Source organism: Etheostoma cragini, chromosome 4 (assembly GCF_013103735.1).
Source record: "Etheostoma cragini isolate CJK2018 chromosome 4, CSU_Ecrag_1.0, whole genome shotgun sequence".
Taxonomy (NCBI): domain Eukaryota; kingdom Metazoa; phylum Chordata; class Actinopteri; order Perciformes; family Percidae; genus Etheostoma; species Etheostoma cragini.
In genome coordinates this window covers 26227459-26255377 of record NC_048410.1, presented here as the reverse complement: position 1 = coordinate 26255377, position 27919 = coordinate 26227459, and the positions used below count along the sequence as shown (strand labels likewise).

The 27919-nt window shown below is 39.2% G+C and overlaps 1 protein-coding gene, 2 long non-coding RNA genes and 1 other non-coding gene across 6 annotated transcripts in view; 1 reads left to right on the top strand and 3 right to left on the bottom strand.

Annotated features, from left to right (window-relative positions):
- Positions 1–323: 323 nt before the first annotated feature.
- Positions 324–20227, bottom strand: LOC117943505 (casein kinase II subunit alpha). 3 transcript variants are annotated; one of them, XM_034869671.1, is made up of 13 exons: positions 20099–20209; positions 17773–18095; positions 15565–15676; positions 15356–15457; positions 11233–11283; positions 10864–10923; positions 10510–10593; positions 10118–10228; positions 6292–6393; positions 4799–4899; positions 4318–4466; positions 4132–4218; positions 324–1814 (listed from the first exon to the last, which is right to left on the bottom strand). In XM_034869671.1, the coding sequence occupies exons 2-13, from the start codon at positions 17871–17873 to the stop codon at positions 1696–1698; spliced, it is 1179 nt and encodes a 392-aa protein (XP_034725562.1). In that variant the 5' UTR covers positions 17874–18095; positions 20099–20209; the 3' UTR covers positions 324–1695. The 3 variants fall into 3 exon arrangements, with proteins under 3 accessions (XP_034725562.1, XP_034725564.1, XP_034725563.1); XM_034869673.1 differs by lacking the exon at positions 17773–18095 and having other exon boundaries at positions 20099–20227; XM_034869672.1 differs by lacking the exon at positions 10118–10228.
- LOC117944151 lies at positions 11029–11167 on the bottom strand. Its single transcript, XR_004656506.1, has one exon. It is a non-coding gene; the product is annotated as a small nucleolar RNA SNORA57 (small nucleolar RNA).
- Positions 18185–27919, top strand: part of LOC117943509 — an 11281-nt gene continuing 1546 nt past the window's right edge. The window contains exons 1-2 of the long non-coding RNA XR_004656366.1: positions 18185–18196; positions 19589–19597. This is a non-coding gene — a long non-coding RNA (uncharacterized LOC117943509). The remainder of the gene's footprint in view (positions 18197–19588; positions 19598–27919) is intronic.
- The window catches only part of LOC117943508, a 24308-nt gene continuing 20897 nt past the window's right edge, over positions 24509–27919 (bottom strand). The window contains exon 3 of the long non-coding RNA XR_004656365.1: positions 24509–24519. This is a non-coding gene — a long non-coding RNA (uncharacterized LOC117943508). The remainder of the gene's footprint in view (positions 24520–27919) is intronic.

The following is a 27919-nucleotide window of genomic DNA, read 5'->3' as shown; positions in this document are numbered from 1 at the left end:
CCACTAAGGTCTATATAAAAGAGACTTCAGATACAGTATTAGGGGACCACTAAGGTCTATATAAAAGAGACTTTAGATACAGTATTAGGGGACCACTAAAGTCTATATAAAAGCATCCACAGAGCACCATGTCATGGGACCTTTAACTCTCTATGTACATTTGGCATTAGAAATAATGCATTCAACACTTGGAAAAACCTTTAATTTTTAAAAGGTTTTAAAAAGGTTTTTAGATTGTAAATTGTAGCATTGTTTTAAAAATCCGTAATTTGTAGTTACCTTAAAGAGTGGTCTGTATGAACATGACAGACATCAGTCAGATGTTCCTGATAAATAAAACACGTGTTTATTTACACAAATATTTTCAAATTCTAGTCTTCTACATAAGGACATAAAAATATATACAGGGATGTAGGGACTCAAACAGCTCCGTTCTCAGGTTAATGTACACATGTTCAGATTTATTTGCATTTTCAGGTTTTAAAATAAAAAAAAAAAAAGGATGCTTATGTACAGCCGGATCTAAAACATACACTTTCAAACTAAAACACTGGGGAAAACTCTACACTTGAAGAGCTATTCAACAATTCAACTCCAAGTCCAATTTTCCCTCATAATGTTTGTGAAAGCCAGTAAACTGTCTTGTCACAAATCTTCCCCATGTCACTACTCATAACAGATCTTAGCTTGGCGTACAGCACTTTAGTCACCTACAGCTTATTGTATCATGTTGTTGTATTATTTAGTAGAACCAACATTGACAACTTGCATTACAGTATCTCCATTTGCTACTCCCACAAAACAAAACTAGGTTTGGTCAGTGTCTTTTTTCCAACCAACTGAGGAAACTTTGGTTATGTCTTAAAGTGATTCCATGAACTGGAAAGCAGCACATATGAGAAACCATTTCTTTTAGAACCTGAATGAACTTAACCTGGCTTCTCAAGAGATTGTAGTAAATCACTAGAGTCAAACCACTTGATGGTGATGAACCTTATCCAGCAGTCTAGAACAATTCAATACAAAACTGTTTAATAACAGATGATGTGACGGAGAGCCGCATATCAAAAGAAGACTGGTGATCTGGTTTGGTAAGAAAGGCAAGCCAAAACTACTCAGAGAAAGTGTCATTTTGTTCACATACACCTGGAGCACTGAACAGCACCAAACACTTCAAAAATGCTTTGATCTGGAGGGTGTTGAGACCCATCTGGGGTGATAAATGAAGTGTCATCAGGTCTTGTTATTGACGATGCTGCATTAGTAAACTATACAGAATGTGCTCTGTTTGGTCCATATGGCCAACATCTCATTTTTTTGCCTTCTGCTGATGTAGTTTTTGACCACTGCCTTCGCAGTCCAAACTAAAACACACAGGGCGGGTTGTTGAGTCCCCGAATCAGTCGTTAATGACACTTGGCCTCAGTCTCGCCACACACAGACACGCAACCCTTTGTATTGACTACAGCTTGTGGGAAAATGAAAGGAATACCTGTATATTTCAATAACACAGAACATTCATTTCAGATGTCAGGTTAACAAGTTCATTTGAGGAGGAAAAGGAACGGAAAACCATCGTTCTTTTCTTAGACAACGGCTTCCTTTGACCAGAAGGGTAGTTACCCCCCTTCCCTATGCTAGGTGGTGTTGGAGAGCCTGGGGAAAGAGGAGTGGAGTGTGGATTTGGGTGGGGTATCACTGTGGGGCGCCAACAGCAGCTGCCACCGGGGTGCTCAGGACGCTGGTGGAGGCAGAGAGGACCGGCGAGCCGGTGAAAGGGCCCAGGGCAGTTGAAGCTGGCAAGGCAGAGATACCTGAGGCAAGGAGAGCCAGAGCGACGGTTAGAAAACAAATACCAAATACTTTGTTCAATCATCACAGAAAGATGTGAAAAGATTGTGTGGCCCTAGTTCAGCACACCTTCTTTCTTGCTATTCATGAAAAATTGACCTAAACAGACACAGTGACTCTATGTGACCTAATGACTGTCACGTCAATATATTTGATAAATACAGAACTTCAGGCTGGCTGCCTGAATTAGCGATGTAAAAAAACAACCATTGATTCACGCAGGCATCAGGATTTTTTCATGAAACAATTTTTAAAACAGATTTTTTTCATTAACCAATGGATCACCTAAATATGTTCCGCTTATACGCTAGGCCTGCACGATCAATCGCGATCTCAATTCACCCTGTTCACAATTTAATTTTTAAATAACTTTGATTTATTAAATGAAAGTTGTTTAAAATTAAATTAATTAAATTAATTATTCTCATTTAATTGTATGTGCCGATAGCATCACAAACGCTACTACTTTCTTCAGTGAGTTTTAAACATAGACTGTATAAAATAGGTTTTAAAGTACTCCCAACCGCTGCACTGCTCTCCCTTCTGTTCATTTAAGCCTCTCTGTTTACAGGCTTAAGCAAAGGTGTAAAAATAAATAAATATCTATGTTTGGTACTGCCAATTTCTTTTGTTTTCACATAGTCTAAAAAACTGAAATGTGTCATGACATATTGTCTCTAGAATAGGCCTGGCCGGTTCTCAGGTTCAAAGGTATTATAAAGTCACAGTTTCAAAACCGCAAAGAAGTTTCGTTATACCGTTCCTGCAGTATGAGCTATTTTTTATGAGACGTTACTGAAAGAAAGTGCAGTTTAGAAATCCTTCTGCCTGCCAATGTGCAGTACCAGGGTCCCAGGTTCTACAAAGACTGAAGCCGGTATTGTTGGTATTTTTCAGGTACCGAACAAATTAAAAGTAACGTAACACGTGTTTGAATGAAGGTTTGCAATCAGATGAGAGAGTTAACGTAGCATGTCTAACAATAGTGAAATAATTACTTCAGGCTGCTACCAAGGCAGATCACAGTGCTAATGTCAGCTATTTTCCTTTCTAATTAGCGGTGGGCGGATCGATCAAAATATCAATAATGTTGATACCAACATTGCTATTGATGTTGATCAATACCAGTGCAACAAGATCAATGGTTTAGTTTTAGTTCCTCTCCAGTATGCACTGCTGCGGTTTTATCAAAGAGGCGACCCGTCTGTCAAGTGCTGCTCCTGTCACTTTGCTCCTCCTCCCCCCTATTGTGATTTGATGTTGTGACGTCACATGACTCAGCGGCGCCAGAGAGGCAGAGGATTGCTGTGTGGCTATATTTTCAGGCCAAATATTTAACAACGGCAAGCTATATCATTTTTAAAAAGGCTGCAAGACACAGGTAACAAAACTAATTTACACAAGCATATGGAAAGTTTGTCCTGGGTTTTAACTTATTAACAATCCAAAGGAAAAATCATAAAAACTATTAAAAATGCTTCAGTCGACAACAAAACAAAGCTGAATGTAAATTCTGTGAATGTAGCGCAGTGCCTATCAGACGACTCAGTACATGTGTGAGGTGTGTGCGTATGGAGCGAGGTAGAGGGTGCAGCTGTATTAGAGCTGCAAGATTAAAGGAGAATTCTGGTCAATTTCAATACGTAGCTCTGTTTGTAAATTTGAAGTGCTGTCCGTAGAGAGGAAAATGAATCCAATTGGTGCTGTCTGCACTGTGTTATCCTCCTGCTAGAGTTAGCACCCAACAGGCTTAACCAGGGCAAGTTTTAAACATGTTTTTAGCCTCTAGACATGCTTGAAATGTCAATACCAGTGGCTACCAATGTGCAGTGATTCCTTTCAAGTGAACTCAGTGAATTTGACTGTGTCAATGTGACAGAAAGGCATACAAATTCTCTGTGTGCACTGCAGTCTCCACGTTGTTACACCTGTCCTGTTTCACTAAGGTCAAGCCAACCGGTGCTCGGATGCTGTTTGACTGGATTTATATTAATCTGTATACTGGTGCACTATAATTTAAGCGTTGGCTGATTCAACCCAGGAATCCAAACGACAGCTGCCTTTACCACAGTCCTGTTTCGGGTGAACGGGAAGCACAGAGGAGACATTCCCTCCAGCGCCCTTCACATTACTGGCAGCACTAACAACAGATAACGCCACCGTGTCTTGGAAGCTTGTTGTTTGCAGCAACAGAAAGACATTATGAAGGGATGTTACCATAAATGGTTAACCAGATTAGGGACAGTATATTCTCTTCATGGCACGTATGAGTATTCTCACCAGTGATCATGTTGGCTGTGCCAACAGCGGTGTTCCCACTGGGCAGGTTGGCTCCGGCTACACGAGACTGATCTTTCACAACGGGGACTGCGGAAACAGCAAAAATAAAGAAATAACTTATTTTGTCATCGCTATTACGGATTTCTTTCTCATTCTTATTAAACAAAACTGATTATGTGGGCTTACAAAAGTAAGGGTGATCCATGGCCTCGCGAGCAGTTAGCCGGGCCTGGTGGTCATATCGCAGCAGCTTGTCCAGGAACTCCAAAGCCTCGGGGCTGACCAGGTGCTGGTTCTCACTGTGGACAAACCGCTCCCATCGCTTACGAGAATGCCTGAAGGCAAAAGATAAATCAAGACTAGAATTACCTCCTCATGGTTGTATGCCTGTCCAGACATATATAATATCTATAGTGTAGATTTTTAAGCAATTTAATAAAAAGAAGTTATTAAGTCTGAGTTTTGGCACAACATGGATGCTTTACACACATCTTCAGCCCGGCAGCACAGATGATCTAAATAATCACCAGTTTCAACATTCTAAAATCTAATCTGTTCCACCAAATCCAGCAGTTGCATGTTAAATCATTTGGACAAAACAAAAGACTACATTCTGTATGCAAGACGGCACCATCATCATCATGTTTTTAGTAGTAACAGCTCTCACCTTCCCAGGATGTCGTTGAAACGAGGTTCCAGCTCAATATTGTACTTGTCAATGTAGTCGTAGAGGTCTTCAGTCCCCAGAACCTTTGCTATTCTCACCAACTACAGAAGCACAAACACAAAACAAGAGTTTTTGGGGGGAAATTCTGAAACTTAAACTTTTAGATCAGAGTTTGCAATAACTCAAAAAATATATTCAAAATTTAGCTTTTAAAAATGAAAATCAAAAGAGATTTCATAATTGGATTTTAACCCCGGGGGCCCTGAGGCCATTTTTACAGTTTATTTTCCGTCTGGATTTATTTTATAAAAAAGCTTGTAAAACATCAACCCTGTGGTCTACAGTTTTTTTTAGGACAAACTGGGTTATTAGAATATTTGGGTTGCAGTGAGGTCATTTGCATTTTAAAAATGGTTGTAGGGCCTTAAAGATAAATAAATAAATAAAACGGAACAAGAATCTTCCAGAAATATCACAGACAGATAATTAATTAATAAGCCATTTTCCTTTCTAAAACTCTTCTCATATGTCTTGGGAGTCACACTGTGAAGAAATAATCATAACTTATACAGTTAACAAAATACATGCATTTATTCTAAGAAAGTAAAGACGCTTTTGCTCTCATGACATTTACTTATGCCAACATAATAATGTCATATTTATTAATATTACACCCACAACAATGCTATACAAGCAAATGTGTGTCTGAATAGTGCACAATTTGGCCTTTCATATAATCTATAGGCCTTTTTGTCCCCTCTGGCCTACCATACAAGAGGGGTGACTTTATCTCCCATATATGGGCATGTACTTCCTGAAAAAATAAATAAAAAAAATACAGGAGAGAGAGAGACAAAGACCACAGGCGCCAGCGGCACAAATCAATCAAAATGCGATGAATTATGGACATAAAGTGGATCAATCTTGGATATAACAGTGTGGATTTAAAGCCCAAATAGGCTGAAGTTCCAGGCTGGATAGAAAATCCCCTGTAGAGGCTAGAAAGACACGGAAAAGACCGCCGTAATCGCGGAAACGTCAGGTAAACGTAAGGAGGTAAGCCAATCGCTTGTATTGTTCAAAAGTTATTAAACTATGAATCAGAGGTGCCTTTTTACTCGTCGGCGAGTGTCTCGGGCTCAGAGGGTTAAAGAGGTGAATAAATGGTTTTCAAAGTAAAATATTTCTATATTAAGTATTCAAGAGTTAAATTAAAATACGTGCCTCTTATTTGCTTCCATACAGGACAAGCAGGTTAAAGAGAATACGTGGCAGTCTCTACTCTCACAACATCTCAGGGCAGAAATGCAATCACAATATTCAATGCAAGCAACATTTCTGGCAAAATATGACTTATAAACTTATACAAGTTTGCCATAAACATACTAGCTGCTTGTCCCCCCCACAGCCTTCCGATAAAGAGAATTGTATTTTGCATTTACAGTAAAGGAGCTAGAGAAAGCCCTTACCAGCCAACCCTGCTTTGTGTTTACCTGGTCATAGTTGTCATGGCCATGGAAGAAAGGCTCCTTCCTGAAGATCATGCTTGCCAACATACAGCCCAAGCTCCACATATCCAGACTGTAGTCATACATCTGAAACACACACAGAACAAGTGTCAACGGCATAGGATTAAATTATTTAAGCGGAGAAATCAAATGTGTGGAAGTGACAAGGCAACATCATTACAAGGTGCACCTGATAGCACCATGTGTTCATGAGGGGCACCTTAACCCATTTGTGCCGGATGCTTTGCGCCGACACATTACATCTACCGCCGGTTACTGCGTTGCGCAACTCTAAACCTCCTGCCGGCTGCTGCGTGGCGCAACATTTTGTATTCGTCAGTCTTGACGCGTGCAGCAGAGAACGCACTGGTCATTGGTTCAAATACACATGAGGCGGGTCTTGTTGGCTATTTAAAGCCATGTGACCACCAAAATGTACTGTAGTTTGCTGAAAATCATGTCAATCAACCAGACATGCATGTGCGTTTGTTTCTGAATTTTTTAGAGACGAGCGAGAAAATGGCTACGACAGTGGAGGACTTTGACAGCGAGGGCAGTGACATTGAGTTGGAAGATAGTGAGGAGTTTGGGAGGGAGGATGTGGTAAATGATGATGAAGAGGTGCTGGATGACGCAGCAGCCGGCAGGAGGTTCAGAGTTGCGCAACGCAATAACCGGCGGTAGATATAATTGTCGGCGCGAAGCACCCGGCACAAACGGGTGTACACACCGTGATTTTACAAGCGCCACCTGAAGGCACCATTAGGTCCAGTCTGAGCTCACGCTTTACCGTTTGTTGTTTGTTTCCATAACTCAATCACGAGGAAGCCAAAATGTTGCCACACCAGTTACTTTAGGGAAGCAGGAGGATTTTCCAGTTCTGTTGTTTCTCCGTTATATCCAAAGCAGCTGAAAGTTACATGTAATCCAATGATAGCCTGTGTCTTTAGCTGCATGTTACCTGCCAGTAAGCTACGCTGTGTCATATGTTTGTTGTTGTTTTTCCCCTCAAAAAAGCACTGATGATCATAAAGGACAGAACAATGCAGTTCTTCTCTGGCAATCAGAAACACGATGTTTTAAGTTTAAAATGCAGTGCTCCAATGATGGAAAACTCTGCATATCAAATCAAGTGCTTCCTATACTAACAGCATGACACAGCCAAAGTTGTGTCAGCAGTGGCAGTTCACTGTTAAATTGCCTGAAAACACCCGGCTGCAAAAGTATTCTGTAACAACACAGACCTCTACACACATCCGCCTGCTCCGTTATGACTTGACTCAGCCAGACATTTCTGGGGAAGAAAGGCATAGTGCTGCAGGTAAATGTACAGTGTACGCGTATGTAAAGATGTATAAATAAGTTAAGCATAAAATTATTTTGTATTTACTAAAGGATATAAATAGAGAAAGGGGGTAAGACCTAAAAAGTTTGTTCATAAACTCCTTCCTTTGAACATGCGACTTTTTTGTTTGAATTACTCACAATAATTGTGGAAGACCTTATTTATCTGTCATTTTGAATTAATACATATAATTAAAATGACAGATAGATAAGGTTGTTATCGCGCACGCCCCACCCCCCCTCCTCCCCGCAGTTGCTAGTAGCCGGGGAGGCACTGAAGGATTAAAAAAAAAAAAAAACATGACGGGGGCGCAGTGGGCCCTGGTTTGACTCCAATCTGCGGCCCTTTGCTACATGTCATTCCCCTCTCTCTACCCTTTCATTTCTTTAGCTCTCCAGTCAATAATGGCCTAAAAATGACCCAAAAAAATTTTCTTAAGAAAAAAAAAAACAAAAACAAAAACATGATGACTCTTCAGAAGAGGTCATTATCTTCAATTAAGTTTCTGCGTGGGAAAGTCACCGGACGACAATCTTCAGCACATAGCCATACTGAAAAACACAGAGTTGTGTGGAGCTGATAGCCTTAACAAGTTTTGTAGCAACTCATCTGGCAATGGCTTGAATGTAACAGACATTCATTAATATCAAAAAGTTAAGCACTAAAGCTTTAATTTGTAAGCGTTTTAGTAAGGAATATTTGGTACTCAATAAAAAGTTATTCCATCCTCTCTCAAACTTTATCGGGGCCTATGGGGTTATCAGGAGTAAAAGATTAGCTATGTTTCCATCCACACATTTTTATCCAAATTAAGTTTTATCGAAAGGAAAATGCCTCAAGGAAACTCCATGGAAATACGTTCTGTCTCCTCGGATTTTGTCTTTATCGATGTACGGCTTGTGCGATAAACGCTGATGGAAACGTTATTTGCCGAATGATGAATGAATTACTAGTAAGTTTTAGATAATTTTATGGTTGCAACCCGCCTCAAAACAAAGAAGTTGTTTTAGTTAATTTCCACCCAGTATTTCAACTCTAAGTGATGTAATTGGACAAACGAGGAGACAAGAGACTTTAAAATTTTAATTTATCAGGAACTCGAGAAAGAAAATGGCCAACAAAGGTTAGGACAAGCCGTGGGACGTCCTCGAAGTAAATGAAAGGCACTCAAACAGCGTGACGTGTCTCAAGAAAGTGTTGTTTGGCAGCGGTGCCGGAGGGAAAATTAAAGGCAAGTTGCATATGCATCATCAAAGCGATGTGTTGATATCATAGCTTGATATGTCGCAATCAGCTGGCACATAAGCACTACAACTTGTGCAAAATCATTTTAATTTTATCATTTGTTGGTAGACGGCGCAATTTATTTTTGTCTGTCTATGTTTACTTGAATGTTGTGTGATTTAGTGCGAAAATGAATGGAAAAACCTTAAAGAGTCTAAAATCAATTCAATACATCAATTTGATTGCAAAAATAGCATTAGACGTCATTATGCAACAGGTTTTTATTTGCTTTAAAGCCATTGAATGGAAACACATTTTCACTAGCTTTATTAGCATGAGTTTTTTTTACCGAACTTCAGATAATTCGATTGACAAGTGGATGGAAACTTACCTTTTGTTTAGTCTTTTTGTTCAAAGGACTTTCAAAGTTTTAAATCTTAAGTTTTATACATTTTATCTATCAGAACGGTAATATATTTTGATGTTCCTCTGCTCTGTTGTGACAATAAAACAAGTTTATTTTTTAACTGCATTATCATATTAGTTCTAATAAAAACTACTAATAACTAATGTTGGGGAAATCTGTTTGTTCTGTTACGCGTTTCTGGATTATGTTTTTTAATACACATAGGCCGATATATCTGAATATCGGATTTTTTAACCACCAAATATTTGTATCAATATCGGCCTTAAAAATCCTTTATTGGTTGGTCTCTAGTACACATATCAAAGGACAACGGCCCCCTGCACAGAAAGCTCCTCAGTTGCTGATCCGCTCCCAAACCCTGATCCGTTCAGGTTCAATCCCTTGACCAATCGGCTTTCCTGACCCAAACTATTCTGAGTTTAACGCTAGACCTCAAACAAGTTCGAACATGAGCAGAATAAGTTGATTTCCGGTATGGATCGGGCAGCCACAGTGGCTCAACGCTTTGAATTGTTGGACCAGACAGAACCGATTTAGACAGTCGCTTTATGCTGTAGTCACACGAGAGCAACACTAACGGGACATTTGCTGACGTAAGAGAGACAAGAGTGGAAGAACCGTTGTCAATAAATAATGCTTTCTCATCTCTTAATTTTAATACTTAATATACAAAGGTGATATAGAATATTAGAAAATTTATATAATACTACACAATAAATAAAAGGCTTCAAATAGATGTGATCACTTTAGACCAATAATGCCCCATAAATCCTGACTCAGAACATTTCAACTCCACCTAAAGCACACAGCTGTACCTGATAGTCCACCAGAAGCTCGGGTCCCTTAAAGTAGCGGGAGGCCACTCTGACGTTGTACTCCTGTCCCGGGTGGTAAAACTCAGCCAGACCCCAGTCAATAAGGCGCAACTACAGACATGGAAATTAAGCGGTTAGCAACTATAAACACACATATACTGTGTGTGTGTGTGTGTGTGTGTGTGTATATATATATATATATATATATATATATATATATATATATATATCATCTCATATTTTGAAATACTGTATAGCACAATGGGTGTTGATACAATAATTTAATAATTGTAAATCATTGAAAACAGACACAAAACAGCCAAACAAAAAGCTACAAAACAGAGACACTTTGGTTAAGGTTGGGGAGACAGTGAATTTACTTATTTGCCCACCTTGCGGTGTTCATGATCAATCATCACATTATGTGGCTTTACATCTCTATGCATGATTCCCATGCTGTGGCAATAGTCCAGGGCCTAGAGACAGGAGCAAAGGAAGTTTGTGATCCATTAGTCAGTTTTTCGTCTTCCCAGTAATTCTAAAACAGATAGTAACAGATTTGCAGATGCTGCCTACTAAATAACACACACAACGTTGATGGTACCCTATGAATACCCAAGCATGTGCAAAAATCAAAACGAGGACTTAAACTGAGTCTTGCTTAAAGACGTACTGCTTTGCCTCCCTCAGGACAGTTAGAGGTTTTAGATTGGGAGCTGAGAGGCAGCTGAAACCATGAGACATACCTTGAGGATCTCGTACATGTAGAACCGGATGTCATAGTCTGTCAGGGTCTGGTACAGTTGCTGGAGACCAAAACAATACCATTAGGCTTTCTATGGCAATGTATTACAGTAAACCGGGATCACACATTCATGGAACAGCCATACATCACTTACAACAACCTGTGGAAATGTGCCAGTGATTGAGGATAGAACCAGATGATGGTTGACTTTCTGGTACCGAAGACATAGCATTGGACTTTTATATTCCTCCATCACATACACACACACGTGTACAGGAAAACAACGAGTATGCCAAGAAAGGAGGTTTCCATAATCTTACACAAAAAACTTTTAAAGAGAAAAAAAATAGGAAAACATTTTAGTTCCTACCTTGAAGTCTGTGTTGTTAACATGCTCGAAGACCAAGGCAGGCGTCCTGGACTGAAAAAGTAAAAGGTCGTGTATTTAACGTTATCCCTTGTGTTGTCTTCCTGTCAAAATTGAAAATCAACACTTTTGATGAGGCCTTTTATCGATGTTTTTAACTTTTTCTTAGATTTTGTCCCATTTTTCAACACTTTTTTTCAATGTTTGCCACTTTGACATTTTCAAAACTACGTAACACTTACTTATTAACTTCAGTTTTACAGTTATTTTTGAATTTATGGTCAATAAACCTCATTGATAGTAAATTATACCTAATGTTTCAGTTAGAAAAGCAGAAATTGGGAATTATTTAGACTAAAACTAAAGGAATGTACGTTGATGGATAATCACAGACTGGCATATGTCAACTTTTACTCAATACTATTTTAAAACCACTTCAATTTTTTTCTTTGTACTTGTCATAGAGTGTTGTGTGGAATCAATCATGTTATTTTGAGTAGTTAAAAGAACATTGATATGGGAAAACGGGTCAATTTGACCAAGGACAACATGAGGGTTAACCCAGGGCCCAGGTAATTTATCAATTTTACTGAAACAGCAACACTGTAATAAGCTATGGCACTAATGCAAAATCTGTACACACTAACAGCACACTGTGAGCAACACTATGGCCAAGTCTCCAAATGTCCATTCATATTCTATACACAAGTAATCAAGGAAACTCCAGTCTTTGGACAGTCAATTAGGCAAAGGTCTGGCTCAATTGATCAACTGATATTCCTGGAATAAAGCCTCACATCAGGCACGCCCAGCGTGTGAGAGATGGGCCAAATGTCCCTTCCCTTTAGCTATCTCCACTATCGGGGCTTTGCACTGCCCAGGACATCTGTGATTGTTTTATTTAAAAAACAAAACAAGCCAGAGCATTTCTACCCTATCCCAGAATATATAGGTGGTATAGGCAAACCATAAACCAATGTTTTAGCCATTTTATCACTACCATATAGGCCTGCACGGATTGGGGAAAAATATGAATCACAATATTTTTTTTAACTTAGAATTGATATCACAATTCTCTGCCACGATTCTTTTCTCACAAAAGTGAGATGTTTATTGCACAGATGAACCATGACAATATAAATTGGCAGTACCAAACATAGATTTTCTTTGGCACCTATAGCGCATTGCGCATCACCCCAAGCCTGTAAACATAGAGGTTGCAATGAAGAGAAGGGACAGCTTTGCAGCGCTTTAACACCTATTTTATACAGTGTGTTTAAAACTCACAGAAGAAAGTAGTAGAGTTTGTGATGCAGTCCGCTCGTAAAATTAAAGAAGAATTGAATAAAAATAAAAAAAATAGAAAATCATAATTATTTAAAAATGTAATCGTGAACAGAGTGAATCAAAATCGCAATTTTTTAACAATTAATCTTGTGTTTTGTTTGTATGTTTGAATGGATGTACAGAGAGTTGTTGCAATGGAGATAATGCACCATAATCATCTAGTCTCATTGCTGTAAACTGGCAGGTGTCAGAACCCTGCAGACCGGTGCTTTGCAAGTAGAAAGTTTCAACTTCCTCAATCAAAAACAACCTTAATGAGAGTATTTTATCTGACCTGGGCTAAAGGGCATTGTTTGGCCAACCCCCTTAGCTGTGATAAGGGGTTGAAGTGGGCCGGATTGATCCAGAACGTCATTGCTATCAAACACAGTGCAGGTAATGTTAGCCTATACTCGCGGCTAAAGAATTTGGTTGCTTTGAAGAGAGCACAGTTTCAGTTTCCCGTAGTAAAAGGGATACTTGGCTGATTCTAAACCAATTTTTGCGTTTGTTCAGTCACTTTGCGATGTTGCGATCACAACAATTGACGCAAATTCATCTTTGAATTCGGTGCGACTCGCAATTTTGTCCAATCCCTGCAACTTTACCGCAAAATTTACCAATTACTTGAGATTACCACGACTTGAACCAATCACAGCAGTCCAACGTGCCAGACTTTGCGTCAGTATGTGAGTCTGAAAGCCAATGACAAAGCGGGAGTGAGCACGGGTTGACGCTACACATGTACATCGCCGAATTCATTTCCTTGTTTCTGATATGAAGACAAGATGTGTGCAACTCGAACAACTCGCATTTACCGACAAAATGATCCACCTACGAACTATCCAAACATTATACCAACAACACCGAAGCAAGCTGATACAGTCAGGTACCTTCGCTTTGAGCAGTTGTTAAGACTGGAAAAGCGCTATATAAATACAGCACATTTACATTTACCTTCAGTCTCCCACTATTCTACAATAACATACCTGTGGTCAAAGGAGTGTTAATACAACTATCAGCAATGTTAAAGATGTCGGCATATGCATTTATTTGATTTAAGTTATTTTTAATTATTTTATTTTATTGTAACCTTTTCATGCATTCTAATTTAGTTCATGTATTATTTCACAATTGCTGAGGTGCAATACAGCCATTCAGAGCTTCCACATTTAAAGATTATGACTTTAAATTCACTATTAACTTACATTTCCAAAATGGGTACTGAGGAACAGTTGAATCTATTGTTGAGTTGATGTCAGTGCTCAAGTGTTTTGAGTTTTGCCCAATTTATTGTGATGTAATTAGCACTCATTAGCCAAAATAAATACAGAACTATTTCATAATAATTATAGCAGTTTCGACACTAAAAGTTTGAAAAATAAAACATACAGACACACAACTAGAGATGTTCCGATACCACTATCAGTATCGCCTTCGATACTGCCTAAAACGCTGCTATCGGTAAGTACTGGAGTTTATGTACTGATCTGATACCACATAATAAAGCCCAAAAGAAAATCTACCTTAAAAGTACTTTATGTTCTTTTCTGTTATAACTGTCAAACTGGATAATAAAAGACATTTCTGTGGCATCATTGTTTGGGTTTGATCATGTTTCACAAAGAGTCTAACCTGAGCCAGACCGACAAAGATAGAAATCAAATCACATCCATACAGGGGTAGTAGTGTACTGTTGTTAAAACCTAATAAAATATATGATACACTGGGATCGGATCAGTATTTGGAATCGGCCAAAACGCAAGTTCAGGTATCAGAATCGGTATAGGGAAGCAAAACATGGCACCGGACCATCGCTACACACAACACATGGTCACTTGTTGCTTACAGTGTGAACTAGAGCTGCAGCTAACCAACCAACTTTCACAATTTAATCTATTGTTATATTTTCTATTAATCAGCCTCTTAAGTCACAAGTTGCCAGAGCCCAAGTAATGGTATTTTTTGCCTCAACTTTAATTCTTATTGACATAATGAACAGTAAAGGTACAACTTGGCTTGGAATTCTGCGTGAATAAATGTTTTAATGTCAAAGCAGAATTCTTAATTTGTAACGACAGATTTTAAATGATAATGATGGCACTCCGACACCATGATGTATCAACAGTGCACGGTTGCTAAATTCTTTGGAGAGCCATGACGCAACATAGAAATACAAGGCTGTTTAACTGCTCAGATATATTTATCAAACTAACCACCGCAGCAGGCTAAGTACTTACAGACACATACTTCACAAGCAAAATCGATAAGCTTGCACAGGTGGTGGGCTCGTCACGCTATTGGTACAGTAATGATATTTCAGACATTCCAACATGGTTTTGTACAAAATTAAAATCATGAAAATTTATATATGACTTAGGGCTGGGCGATATAGAGAAAATCAAATATCACAATATTCTTGACCAAATACCTCAATGTATTTTTGCAACGATATTGTATGTTTGACCTTTGACAAAATGTAATTTACACAATAAGATTTTTGATAAATATTCTTTAGGAATGATTTAATGACCTAGTGGGAAAAGGTAAATAATAATAGAACAGCTAGAACAGTCTGGTAAGTTCAGAAAATTACATGACTTTACTAAATGCAATCTGTAAAACCAGGTAAAGACACCCCTTACCATATCACAATATTACCATATATCCAAAATCTAGGACGATATCTAGTCTCATATCACAATATTATACATCAATATACTGCCCAGCCCTATATGAGCTATGCTTTACTTAAGACCAAAGTGTCAAGTGTTCTTGCCAATCAATATACTATACTTACCACTGGGTCTTTCACAATGTCAATGAGGGAGATTATGTTAGGACCTCCACGCAGGTTCTCCAAAATCTTGATCTCACGCTTGATTTTCTTTTTTTTCACGGGCTGAAGGTGAAAAAGACAAGGCAGTTAGGCTGATGGGATTAAATCATTTAATCTTTCAACTGGGGGAAACTGCCTTGATCGAAGTCTTTGTCTCGGAATATATTTACCTTGAGTATCTTCACCACCACCTTCTCATTATTAGTGATGTTGATTGCTTCAAAGACTTCACTGTACTTGCCACGCCCTAGCTTACGCACCAATTGAAAGTCATCCTGGTTTCTGTGAAAAGAAGAAAAAAATTGAATGGATTGAATGGTGTCATGCAGCATGTAGCAAAAGCTGTGTTACCCCCATTTTCCACCTGGAGCGTCTGCGCGGTGTTCCATATTTTGTTATATATGGGCCTCGTTCCTGAGTAACTGTATGTTTTGAGTACATAGAACTATATTTTGTAAGCACATTACATTATGAACACAAAATTAACATTGGCAAAAATAATTTTGTTTGAGAAAACAAAAACCTATTCTGTACTCAATAAATTGATTTGCATGTTTGCTATTATCCATATTAACGTGCATTAATAACCCCTCTCACGCAGTTTACTTGTGTGCCCTCTCTGCTGCACGCAGGTCATATCCCCCTCAACTCTTGACACACTTGCTCAAATTTTTACAGCATTACAAGTGTGCCACAAAACCAACCAATCATAGTATTAAATGTTATTTCTGATTGACTGTTCGTCTCCAATTACATTGCAAATAGCAGGGAACACAAATTTACAAGGAACAGTATTTTTCAGTTCAGTTTTTTGTATAGCATACACTCGTATCTCCTTGTGGGACTGAAGTTAGTTTGACTTATCATTTTACAACCAATCTTGCTAACTTAGCACAGCAGCAGAGCATAACAGAATAATAGCATAAACATAGTAGCTCGAAATGCGAGAATAAACAGCAGAAGGCCTACCTACATGTCACACTATAGCCACATGTAAGTTGTTTTTTTATTACTTTACTAATAATTTATCTAAAAAAGCAGAAACGTTACAAACCATATCTTGGCAGAAGTTAGCTAAGGAGACCAGAGGTGTTTTAAGACTTGTGAAGTGTTGTCACGTGTTTCTACTGTGCATTGTAATGGTAGCATATCCTTTTTTATAACGTATTTAAAATGAAACTATCTCTCGGCAGTAACATTAGTCAGCAACTGCTTTTTGACAGAAATAAGCTAATGTTAGCGTTAGCGACAGACTAAGCTGTTCCACACAGCCCTGTCATATTAACTCACATACCCCACCTTATCAATCCAAATGTGTTCACCCTACTATATTAAAGTGAATATTCTTACATTTTCATGCAATTGAACTGTAAACATTTAGGTTGGTTTGATAATAAATTCTACTAGTTAGGCCTACTCTTTGAAGTGTGGCTTAACAGTCATTCATTACATTTATTTAAGATTGTTTTTTGGGGGGTTTCCGTTATTCGATAGTGACAGTGGATAGACAGGAAAGTGGGAGGGAAATAGAGAGAAAGAGAGAATGACACACAGTAAAGGGCCGCAGGTCAGATTCGAACCCCGCCTGCTGCAAAGGACTCAGCTAATGCGTGGTGCACGCTCTTACTGGGTGAGCTAGAGACCGCCCCAGTCATTCAGGACTTTTAGCTAATCATTTGACCAGTTTATTCAGTAAGCCTCCTTATAGCAATTTATTTCTACCACCCATTACTTTGCAACGTCTGTGTTGAGCCTCAGCTGTAGCAGATATTTGTTTTAAATGAATCCGAATTTCACTAAGTTTGATTATTTAAGCTCCTCAACAATCTTTCCAAGTAACAGCAGCAACAGCAGACTGTTCCCCTGGATATATGTTTCCTGCTACTTTTGAGCTAATTGGAGACAAACAGCCAATCAGACAGCAACTTTATCAAGAGTTGGGCGTTCAAAGAGGTTGAGAACAAAGGGAGACGTGACCAGTGCGCAGCAGCGTCTACCTGGGCGTAGAGAATTTTTGAACTTGAGTAAACTACGTGAAAGGGGTTATTATTGCACTTTAATATGAATAGTAGCAAACATGCAAATACACTTATTGAGCACGGAAAACAAAATTATTTTTCCAGTATTAATTTCTGTTCAAAATGTAATGGGCTGGCCAAATACAGTCCTCTGTACACAAAACATGCAGTTACTAACAGGAATGCCAGGAGTGGACAGTAGATACTAGCTAATAAACTGAAGATTGTTCATTCAAGTACTTTTAGAGACAATAAAATATGTGAGTCAGGCAGGCTTGGTGTGGTATGACGCATGACGGAGGACAGAACCAAACCACAGCACCTCCGGAAAATAGGGGTTACGGTTAAAGAAATAGTTACCCCCATTCAACCACGTGAGACTCATAGTCCCAGTACTCCCTGGGCCGGTGGGTGTTGACCTCGGTGTACACTCGGGCCCGGCTTGGCACGGGTCCTGACATGTCCGACAGCTTGGCAGAGATGGTTGGGAGATTTTACTGCAGCGGAGGATGGCCGAAGTGCAGGGAGGATGGGTGAGAGAGAGGGAGGAAGAAGAGGGAAGGTAGGAGTTGAGGGGTGGGGGGGTTGATCCCAATGGGGCAAGGGGTTTGGGGGGGTGGGGAGGGTGGGGGGAGGCTTTGCCTGAGGATGGGGGAGGGGCCACCAGGGGCAAGGTGGGATAGCTGGCAAAGAAGATGGGAAAAGTTGCTATTACACACAGGCCTGAATTACACACACATGCTCAGTACCTATACATGCACTAATGGAGAGATGTCAGAGTTTAGTGCCTTGCCCCAGAGCACATTGGCACCTTGCCCAACTCCCTACAGACTAAGTTACTGCCACCCTAAAGGTATAAGTGTCAGCAATGTCTTCATCTATCAAATTAAAATGACAGGAAATAGAGAAAAGCCAGAAATGCTCACACCAGTGCACGTTTGGCAATGTGCCTTAATAAATGTATCATAGTCTTCAGATGTACTCTAAAAAAACAGTTGTTGAGTGAAGGCAACACTGAGCTGGCTGATGAAAGGCAAGCTCAAGCTACCAACAAAAACAACTATTAATTGCCACTATTGTGGCCTGCCCACAAAGTTAATGTGAGACAGGAGTAGGAATGATAACTTTAGATATACCACGAGTAACCCTGGGACGGTTGAGTATCTTGAGTTTTTGTGTGCTAAGATGGAGGATCAGATCAACAGGAGGATCACTGCAGCACACACACACACACACACACACAGGCACTGTGCTGAGGATGGAGCATCACTGCATCTAGTGGCTAAAAGGGGGTGCCCCACAGCCCTGGTAATAGGGGCATTGTGTAAAATTATTTTATTTTTTTAAATTGTTTTTCAGCAGATGAGGTGCCCGTCAAAAAACATACATAATGATGTTTTGAATATTTATATTCAACGTTAGGTTGTCAAGACGGCCGTGGATCTGATTGCAATCAATCGTTACTTCAATTTTGTGTTCATCAAAAGGCCATAAACACATAAATAAGTGGATTTATTTGTATTATCAAAAAGCCTATACAAACTTTTTTGACAAGGATTGTTGGATGGCCATTATATCTAGAGTCTAACAATCTCAGCTTTCTAATAATAGACAGGTCTGTCTCTGAAAAACAACACTGCAGTTCCAGTGAGATCACTCAAAAATAATAACTACACAGTGCCATGGATACAAATCACTAAACCTCTGTCTTGATTCTTGCATGTAACTGTGTCCTTAAAGCACCCCCTGCTTAATTGTCGATTTTAAAATAATTTCAATTTTATTTATAGTATAAAATCATAACGGTAACAGTTATCACGAGACGCTTTACAGATAACGTAGGTCTAGACCTACCTATAATTTGTAAATTCCCAGTAATTATAGTAATTCACCAAAGAGCAAGCCACTATGCAACAGTGGCGAGGAAAAACTCCCTTTTAGAAGAAACCTGGGCCAGACCCAGGCTCTTGTGTTAATACTAGTAACAATAAAGATAATGGAACAGTGCCTAAAAATGGCAAGTAGTAGTTTATGGGACCATAATTTAGAAAAAGAACATCATGTTGTTATAAGAAGACTTGAAAGTAGCAACTGAGACCATAAACTAAGTATGAACACGTTCCCTAACGTAACATCAACGGCAACCACTGGAGTCGCCCCCTGCTGGAAAATACAGAGAATGCAGGTTTAAGACTCTTCTGCATTGGCTTCACTTTTCGGGCCCGAAGGCTAAATTTAACCATTATTTTAAATACGTGAGTCTGAGCCAGGAAGACCCTGCACAGTGTTGTGTGTAAAACTCATTTGGACCAGTTTAGCTACCGTTAGCATTAACAGGACATATCTCATTTGATTTATGCGTTGTCGGTAATGTTAACGTCATGTCGCTATTCTCATAACACTGAAAATGTAACAGTATAGGGTGTTTACAAATGTGTCATGCAGTGGATAAACTAACGTTAGTTATATGCTCCGACGACTAAAGAAATTGCGTATTAGTTAACGTTAGCTCACCCGACTGGGGTATCTCAGTGCGAGCAGAAGGTTTTAGTAACTTATCGGCTCTAGGCGGGCCTATATGCTAGCACGCTAAAATTAGCATGGCTAACGGGAACAAGCACTAGTTTCCACAGAGAATAGGAGCCTGCATTATTAACAGTACAGACACACTGCAGTGGTTATTTACCCCCTTGAGCAATCCGACGACCGAAATGCTTCCCAGTAAGATGACTTTCGTGAAGCCAACGATCCTCGCCTCCCTCCGTCGCCTCTGTGTGTGTGTGTGTGTATGTGTGTGTATGTGTATGTGTGTGTGATTTCTGCTGTATCAGAGACAATATGGCTGACCAACGCCATCTACGTGTCTACGTCATGGATGTATGAAGAGAACGATCTACGAATCGAATTCTGAACCAAAACCAAAATAATCTAAAGATCTCATGCATGGTCCACTGAATCACAAAGCTTTTTTTTTAAAAACAAAAAAAACAATTAAAACCCTTGTCATCTATCCAGTTGTCATAATCTAGTAGGTCAAGAACCAGTCTAATGATATTGTGAATGGGAGTTGTGTTTTTCATCTGCTCTATACGTCTTTCAACCTATTAACAATAATCATAGTAAATTATTCATAATCCACATTTAATAAAGTAATTGGTCTCAGGTTATCAATGTATCTTTTCCCCCTGCCGTCTTTAGATAATAGTATAATAAAATCTTGTTTCATAGTTGCTAGTAAATTGTTGTTTTTAATACATCCCTTTAGGGCAGTCCTTTTTTTATATATATCTTCCCAGATACATTTATAAAAATATATCTATCCTGACGTGGAGATTTTCCTACTGACATTTGCTTTAAAGCTATATCCAAATTGTTTATAATCTCAGAATTCATAATCTTGTTCCTAATCTTGCTTGTAAATTTTATAAAATTGCTGTATCTTCTTCTGATAAATCAATTTATTTGCTAAAGTCATTAATCCCTTGAAACAGGTTCCATTCTTTTTCCCTTTGTTGTGGCCCTCGGATTTTACGATACTTTAACAACAGACATCTAACATTTTATTTAAAATCTTCCCATTTCTTACAGCATGTATTTATCTCCATATCACTCTTAATTCCCCTATTAAGGGCTTTACTTCCACAACACGGTGTAGCCTTGACCACACCACACATTCAACAAGTCTACATTAAACTTCCAATAATTCTTCCTTAATGTCTACGATTGCTTCCTGGTTTCATTGTAATGCCAATACTTTTTATTTTTTTATTTTAAGACTGAATGCATGGATGTGTGTGGAAGTAGGATAGAGTGGTTGTAAGGGGTATTAATGCGTGAACAGAAAAATATAGGAAGGATGGCTTTTTTATTTTAGAATAAATATGAATGCAAATAAAGTATAGAAAATGGTAATTTATAATCTGCAATTTGCACAGCTCTTTGAGTAGCCCAAATGTTTACTATACATTTGTCTTTTAATTGTTTTAACCCTGTGCTTGTTGTTGTGCGTCTGTTGTAACTCTTGCAGCAATGTTTCCCAGTGTCCAAAACAAATTTCTCCTTAGGGAGACCAATAAAGATAGTTTGACTTTGATTACACAATGATCTGTCAAAGAAGCATCAGATGTTGAAACATCTGTCACAGCACTTATTATTTCTGAAGTGACCAATCAAAGATCTATTCTCCATCTTAATCTCTCATGATTTTTCCAAGAAGACAGCCTCATTAAAGGTTTTATTTGTCCCAAAATGTCAATGAGGGAATTAACCTGTCTGAATTCCTTTGGACAGTGTTCTGGAAGTCATTGTAAATTGGACAACTCAACCGGTACCATATTAAAATCCCCACCTATACTGTAAACCTTTTATATACACAGTATAAATGTGTGTGTATATGTAAATATATAATTATACATATATATAGTGAGGATAATTAGTATTTGAACACCCTGCTATTCTGCAAGTTCTCACACTTAGAAATAATGGAAACAATGACGATTTCAGACCCTGAAATTGTCATTGTAGGTGCATGTCCACTGTGAGAAACATAATCTAAAAAAAAAATCCAGAAATCACAATGTATGATTTTTAACTATTTAATTGTATGATACAATTGCAAATAAGTGTTTGAACACCTGTCTATCAGCTACATTTCTGATCCTCAAAGACCTGTTAGTCTGCCTTTAAAATGTTCACCTCCACTCCATTTATTATCCTAAATTAGATGCACATGTTTGAGGTTGTTAGCTACACAAGACACCTGTCCACCCCCATACAATCAGCTGCAAATAAGTATTTGAACACCTGAGAAAATCAATGTTAATATTTGGTACAGTAGCCTTTGTTTGCAATTACAGAGGTCAAACGTTTCCTGTAGTTTTTCACCAGGTTTGCACACACTGCAGAAGGGATTTTGGCCCACTCCTCCACACAGATCTTCTCTAGATCAGTCAGGTTTCTGGGCTGTGGCTGAGAAACACAGAGTTTGAGCTCCCTCCAAAGATTCTATATTGGGTTTAGGTCTGATGACTGGCTATGCCACGCCAGAACCTTGATGTGCTTCTTACAGAGCCACTCCTTGGTTATCCTGGCTGTGTGCTTCGGGTCAGTGTCATGTTGGAAGCCTCAACCCATCTTCAATGCTCTAACTGAGGGAAGAAGGTTGTTCCCCAAAATCTCGAAATACATGACCATCCTCTCATTAATACAGTGCAGTTGCCCTGTCCCATGTGCAACCCCCCCCCCCCCAAAAGCATGATGCTACTACCCAAATGCTTCACAGTAGGGATGGTGTTCTTGGGATGGCACTCATCATTCTTCTTCATCCAAACAGCTAATTTGGCTAACCGCTAGCTGAGATATGTAAGCTAAACTAACGTTAGCTTCCCGGTGGAGGCTAACAGTAGACCGCTACAACTACAAGCGTGGAGCAGATTGTGCAGTGTCGTAAATCCTCGGAACAAGATTATCATCTTGCGCAGATGCAGGACTGATCGTGCAGGCAGCACAGATCATGTACCAACACCTGGCTCATCTCGAACGAGCACATTGCCACCACACCCTTGCTTCTCTTGCTGCCACAAGAAAAAAATATCTCATCTCCCCACTGTTTTTTCCAAAAAGATGTGTCCTTTTCACATGAATGAGTCTCTTGTAAAAAAATATGCAATGTGTTTTAAGTACCTTACGAAACAAAAATATACCTTTGCACTTTACGATGTCCTTTAGACCTCTTACATTTAAAAAAATCTCTGACTTAAGGAAGAACATAAACTAAAGCCAGAGCCAATAAATGCCTTCTCTTTATAACATGATACTTTTAATTTTTAACTAAGTATAGAACTAACCTTAAGTGCCCTCTCTTCCCAGAGGTTCCTCATCATAAACCTTTTCTTTCCCCCTTGCTTATTTAAAGTCTCTTATATCACCTGTTGAGTCCCATGTCTGTTTCTTCTAAATCTTCTGAAGCCAAAGGGCCCGTGAAAGTGAGCCTTCTTCCCGGCCCTCCTCGCTTCTTGTATAGGCTTTTTATAATTCCTCACTCATAAACCACATTTTGGATTGGGGCTCAGGGGCTCATTTAAATATAGATTTGTTCTGCTTGAAGAGCTCAATTTTGTGTTTCCTGTTGGTAAATGTCGGAATAATGCTGAGATTAAGGCTGGTGTTTTGTGGTGGGAGGAGGTGGCATGCTTTGATGTTACTGTGGTCTAGATCAATTTTTCCTCCATTACATCCTCCTCTCTCACCTTTCCTTCAGCCTTGGCATATGCCTGGGCTTCATCTTTAGTCCTGTGATCACAACATCTGTAATTCTGGAGTATTTTTCCAGTTCATCCACCCTGATTTCAAGGTCACTACACCCTTTGTCTTTTTCTGCTTAGAGCAATTTCAAGGCTTGCATTTCCCTCATCAAGTCCATTATCTTATCTTTTTTCAACATTATCATGCAGCATTTCTAGTGATTTCTTAATATCTTCCTCTTCCTCTCACAGCCATGGTCTGAGACTCAGGTCTAGGCTGGTAATAGCCAGCTGCTCCAAGGGCCTTGGTCTGGTCTAGCTGGTAGCTAGATTTCTGGGAGGGCATACTGTGAGTATGCCCAATGTGCCATTCAAAATGTGCCTGTTTGGAACGGACCGATTGCTTGGCCTGTGTTATTGGTGCTTGTAACTTTCTCCAGAACTATTGTAGGCCAAAATGACTTACAGAAGGACCCCAGAGCAAGTGATGCTGTATAGCCTACCATTGACTTACTCTGTACTCCTACTTCAGAGGAAAACGCTGTACTAGATTGGATAGATTAGATCAGATTAGATAACACTCTATTCATCCCACAGCGGGGAAATTTCCTTGTTACAGCTGCATTTTCTACAATAAAAGCTAAACAAACAAACAAGTAAACACACAAGAAAAACAGGCCAACAATAGACAATGAGCAAAAGGTAGACTGAAAGTAAAGTAAAGTGGCATCAAAAAAAAGTATTGTAAAGTGCGGTTGCCATAGCACAAGAAACAATATTGCAGTGTAAGTAAGTGACGTTAAAATTAAATTTAATATGTAATTAAAGTAATAAAGCAAGTAACCATTATATGAGTTATATTTACCTGTGACCATAAATAATTTTGAAAAAGTACTTTCTTTAGTACTTTTAATGGAAAAATATATCAAAGGCAAAGTCAAAGCCATGTGCTGGTTTATGTCCTATCGGTAGGATTACCACTAGCAGCCGCTAACTATATATTATACTTTCAGTGATACCTGGAGCAAGTGTTTTATTATTTTAAAATAACAATAAAGGGAAAATAACACAACAGATTTATATTTCTGAGGTTATTTAGATGATCGGTTTACTGTGGTGTAATTCAACAAGAGCCCGTATGCAGGATAAATAACTTTGACTGGCTAACTAAGGCCCTTCTAAAGAGCCTGTAATTAAAGCAAAAAAATCGTAGAAAAAGGCCTTCTAAATGATACATCTTGTTACTACAAATCAATAAAAAGAAACATGACATACACTGTATTTTTAAAAAAAAGTCATTTTTCTTAAGTCAATTTTAAATAATCAATCAGAGGAAATAAACGTCTCACTATGTCCAAAAGGGGGCACCCCAACATTTAAAAACCATGCACACTGTATTTAAGTCTGCTCAAAAACCCCCTTCAAGGAATAGTGGAAACATGCATTCACAACCCCATACTAAAAATCGTAATTTACTTACACAGCAACATACAGGGATAATATTAAGTAAGAAGTGATCAGGTGTTGCCAATCAGGGTTCCTAAAGTTCTTGGCTTCATGAGTTCAAGGTATAAAATCCCCGGCACCTTTGAATTTATTTCTCAAGTCATTGGTTTGTAGACTTACTTTAACATAATGATGTTTTACAAGGATGCCCCAATTTATTGACCGCCGATCATTATCGGTCGATATTTACAAAAACGTGACAGCATTATTCTCTTCTAGCCGTCGATTGACTACTACACACATATAGTTAAACACTCTCTGCAGAGAGCAACCTGCCTGTGCCTGTTTGCCTGTTCATGTGTAGTGAAGTCCTCCAACCTTATTGGCCAGGAGCTGCACATGGTTGCTCAGGCATGTGCACGCTACTGAAAACAAAACAAAAGTTATGTTAGGTAGCTATGTAAGGTAACTCCAGATTCAATGAGAAGGCCTAGACATAATTTTAGCCCTCTAAGAGCTGCTGCTAAAACATGTTGGCTGTGTGGAACTTCTACAAAGTGTGTGAGACTGATATTTCACAGTGATGTAAATGGGCCAGAATCTACCGTTAACAGAACGTTACCGTTGGTATTTCTGTTTATTTATTTTTTTTTCTAGTAATTTTAATGTTGCATTCAAAAGGGGAAGCTAAGGCAATACAACATGCTGGGTGTTAGATTTTTTCGAAGTGGCTTTTTTCTTTTAAATGCCTTTTAAAATCTCAATGACGTCATAAACATCATACGGCCAGATATGCAAGCTCTGAGTAACTTACTTTTTTCTCTTGAGGCATCAACAACACAGTGGACAGATTAGGCTCTCCCTGTCAATACCCAATTCCAATCTAAGATTTCTCGACATCAATCAGGCGAAACAGACAAATTTAACCGTCTAGCTCCATAGACTCCCATTCATTTTGCACTGGACCACAATTACCGCCATTGGAACATTGGACTCTGGTGGAACTGCAACCAAATTTGGTACAATGGGGCTTAATAAGGAGTGAAAAGGCTTTCTGGAGATGGGCTTTGGGTATAGCTCCATAGACTTCCATTTATTCTGCACTTGCCCATGGAACCAGAGTGGAACTGCAACCAGTTCAAAAGCTGGACGTTTTCCAGAGAGTGGAAGTTCTCACCTAATTAGACATTCTCTGGTGGCACTGTGAATTTTGGCTGTTTCTGTTATGCTGCGGCTCGGGATGCCACCGGCCGACACTCAGCAATGACATTTGGGCTACATTTACACTAATACATTTTGGTTTAATAATGAGTATCATTCGCTACATTGCTGGCGTTTCACAGCCCCTAAACCGGAGACATTTTGAAAACTCTTCTGATCCCGTTTTTGTTTGAAATCTCAGGGGTTGTGTTGTAGTCTCAACAGCCACAAACAGAAACCTTTGGAAATGATGTCAGTCAGTCTCATTGTTAGGTTGGGTTACATTTACATTGTCTTAGCTATTTCTTTTTCCTCTCTCTTTTCTCTCACAACGGCAGTCTTAAGCTATTCTCACTTATCGCTTGCTCTCCTTCCTTGTTTGACCACACAAGCTCTCACGTCACTCACTCAATGCAACTGCCTTCCTCACTCTAACTTACACTTCTCTCGTAATACTAACCTTTCACAGTAACAGTAAAAAGTGAAAAGCTACTACCATGGCAACACCAACAAAGTGGAGCATGTGTGCATGCTGCTTCCTGTTTACACTGGCAAGCGCATGCCCAGTATACGTGAATAGTCATGAAATATGTGGTTTGGGCGTGTCAGTTTAAATTGAGAATATGTATTCTACTGTAGCTAAATCGCTTGTATGCACAGGGATCATGTTGTGGCTCAAAACACCACTTAAAAACCAAAACATAGCTGTGTAAATGTAGCCTTAGATGGTGAGTTTCAGTTTGTCGTGATTGATAATCACCTTTTGATAGGGCATTATGCAATGTTTACTACTACTACTGTCATTATGTGTTTTTGTAGTGTGGCTGATCTAAACTAAAACCTCAATGAGGACGGGCCCTTCCTTTTTACAAAATGCTGGGGCCCTGTAACAAAATGTAGCAGTCAAAGCATATAGATTAATATAAAGAATGTAATCTATATTGTCTGAGACTGGAATTACTTCAGTTTATGCTCACATGGTGCATATTCCTAAACAAAGTTATTAAAAGTAATCTCATTAATTGACAAAAAGAAAATGTATTTCAGATACCAACCAGGCATACCAGTTGGTTTCTTGGTGTCTCAGCAAAAAAAACAGCTGCCCTTTGTCGTCTGCTTTGTGCACTGTACTGGATGGGAACCTGGAAGGGTCTGGGTACATTCACACAAAGCACTGTAGCAAGGTGGGGGCAGTTGTTAAAGGTCCCATGGCATGAAAGTCATGGTCCCCCAGTGGCTAGAAATAGTGATAGGTGTAAACCAAGCCCTGGGTATCCTGCTAGCCTTCCTGCTCAGATGGGCCGATCTGAAATCTTGCCCCTTATGAGGTCATAAGGTTCAAGGTTACCTTCCCTATTCTACTTTGCTCGCAAAGAGAAGTTGGCCTTTCCATGAGAGAGAGACATCATGGATTTCAAACAAGCAAAGTGGCAGTTGGTCAAGGCCACACCCCCAGCCTTCACCTTGCCCTCCCCCCCTTCCTCAAAAGCTACAGACTCAGAAATGCCACATACCAAGGAAAGCTCATTGTGGGACTGGCTCTAGTGGCTGTAATTCTGCACCAAGGCTGAATTTTGGGAAAGGGACTTCAGATACAGTATTAGGGGACCACAAAGGTG

Bases quoted from the DNA above. Each gene is read 5' to 3' on its own strand.
- LOC117943505 (XM_034869671.1), bottom strand. From the start codon at position 17,873: ATGTCAGGACCCGTGCCAAGCCGGGCCCGAGTGTACACCGAGGTCAAC. The intron at 15,677-17,772 runs GTAACTATTTCT...TTCTTTTCACAG, and splicing joins TCTCACGTGGTTGAATGGGG to AAACCAGGATGACTTTCAAT. The intron at 11,284-15,355 runs GTAAGTATAGTA...TTACTTTTTCAG, and splicing joins ACATTGTGAAAGACCCAGTG to TCCAGGACGCCTGCCTTGGT.